General features: G+C 58.0%; 1 protein-coding gene across 1 annotated transcript in view; it reads right to left on the minus strand.

The window, feature by feature from the left end:
• Positions 1 to 791, minus strand: part of LOC113409171 (TBC1 domain family member 20-like) — a gene marked incomplete at its 5' end in the record, with an annotated part of 3,808 nt that extends 3,017 nt beyond the window's left edge. Inside the window, one exon of the mRNA XM_026662805.2 lies at positions 649 to 791. Coding sequence (XP_026518590.1) covers positions 649 to 791 — 143 coding nt within the window. The remainder of the gene's footprint in view (positions 1 to 648) is intronic.
• Positions 792 to 1,160: the final 369 nt, after the last annotated feature.

Consider the following 1,160-nt stretch of genomic DNA (forward strand, 5'->3'; position numbering starts at 1 on the left):
CCCGCAGCCCCCCACCCCGCCCCCCAACCTCTACCCGCAGTCCCCCACTGCCCGCCAACCCGCAGCCCTCACCCCATCCCCAAACCACTACCCACAGCCCCCCACCTCTGCCCGCCAACCTGCAGCCCCCACTGTCCCCCAACCCCTACCCACATCCCCCAATCCCGCCCCGCAGCCCCCCACCCCGTCCCCCAACCTCTACCCGCAGTCCCCCGCTCCCCAATCCCGCCCCACAGCCCACCAACCTGCAGCCCCCACTCCATCCCCCAACCACTACCCGCAGCCCCGTGCTGCCCAACCCCGTCACACAGTTCCCCATCCCCAATCCCAACCCACAGCCCCTCGCCCCAACCCGCAGCCCCTCGCCCCCCAATCCCGCCCCACAGCCCCACCCTCCAATCCTGACCCACAGCCCCCCTGCCCCTGCAGCCCCAGACTCCTCCCCCACACCCAACCAGCTCTGTTGATGCCTCCCAACCTGCAGGGCCCAACCCAATTTTTTCCATCCTGGGCCCATCTTGATGTGGGGGGGGGGGAGGGGGCGCCCTCTGGGCAGGTCAGTCATGGAGCTGCTGGGCCTGGGAAGGAGGCAGCGTTGAATGGCACACATCCCCCCGCCCACCCCCAGCCCAGCATCGCGACTGGTACCTCAGCATGAAGTCATGGAGGCGGAGGCTCTCCCGCTGCAGGATGGGCATTAGATAGTTCAGGATGTGCTTGGTGCTGTCCATTGTGGGGTCCATGAAGTCCCTGCGGAAGGGGAGAGTTAGAGGAGGGCATCTCCAGCGAGTCACAAGGAGCACAGACGGGCGTGATCACTGCGCTCTCACCCAGTGCATGCTGGGGCTGGGAGCCCCCCACCCCCCCACGCTGTATTACAGGCCGGGTGGATAACAGTCAATGATTTAAAAAAAAAAAAAAAAAATTGGATTTTTTTTATTTAAAATCGGATTTTTTTGATAAAGATAGTTTTAATTAAGATACATGATAGCTCAAAGATCTCTCATCATGGAATCAGGTTTCAGAGAGGTATCCGTGTATAGGGATTATAAATTCTAATTCTATAGCATGAGACAATATATTAATGTAATGTTTAAGAAAATGTTTGTAATTAAATTCCAATAGTTCATGGATTAGGGACCCAATTTTATAGGGTTCCA

This window comes from Terrapene carolina, unplaced genomic scaffold (assembly GCF_002925995.2).
Source record: "Terrapene carolina triunguis isolate 2854851 unplaced genomic scaffold, T_m_triunguis-2.0 Scaffold30442, whole genome shotgun sequence".
Classification (NCBI taxonomy): Eukaryota; Metazoa; Chordata; order Testudines; family Emydidae; genus Terrapene; species Terrapene triunguis.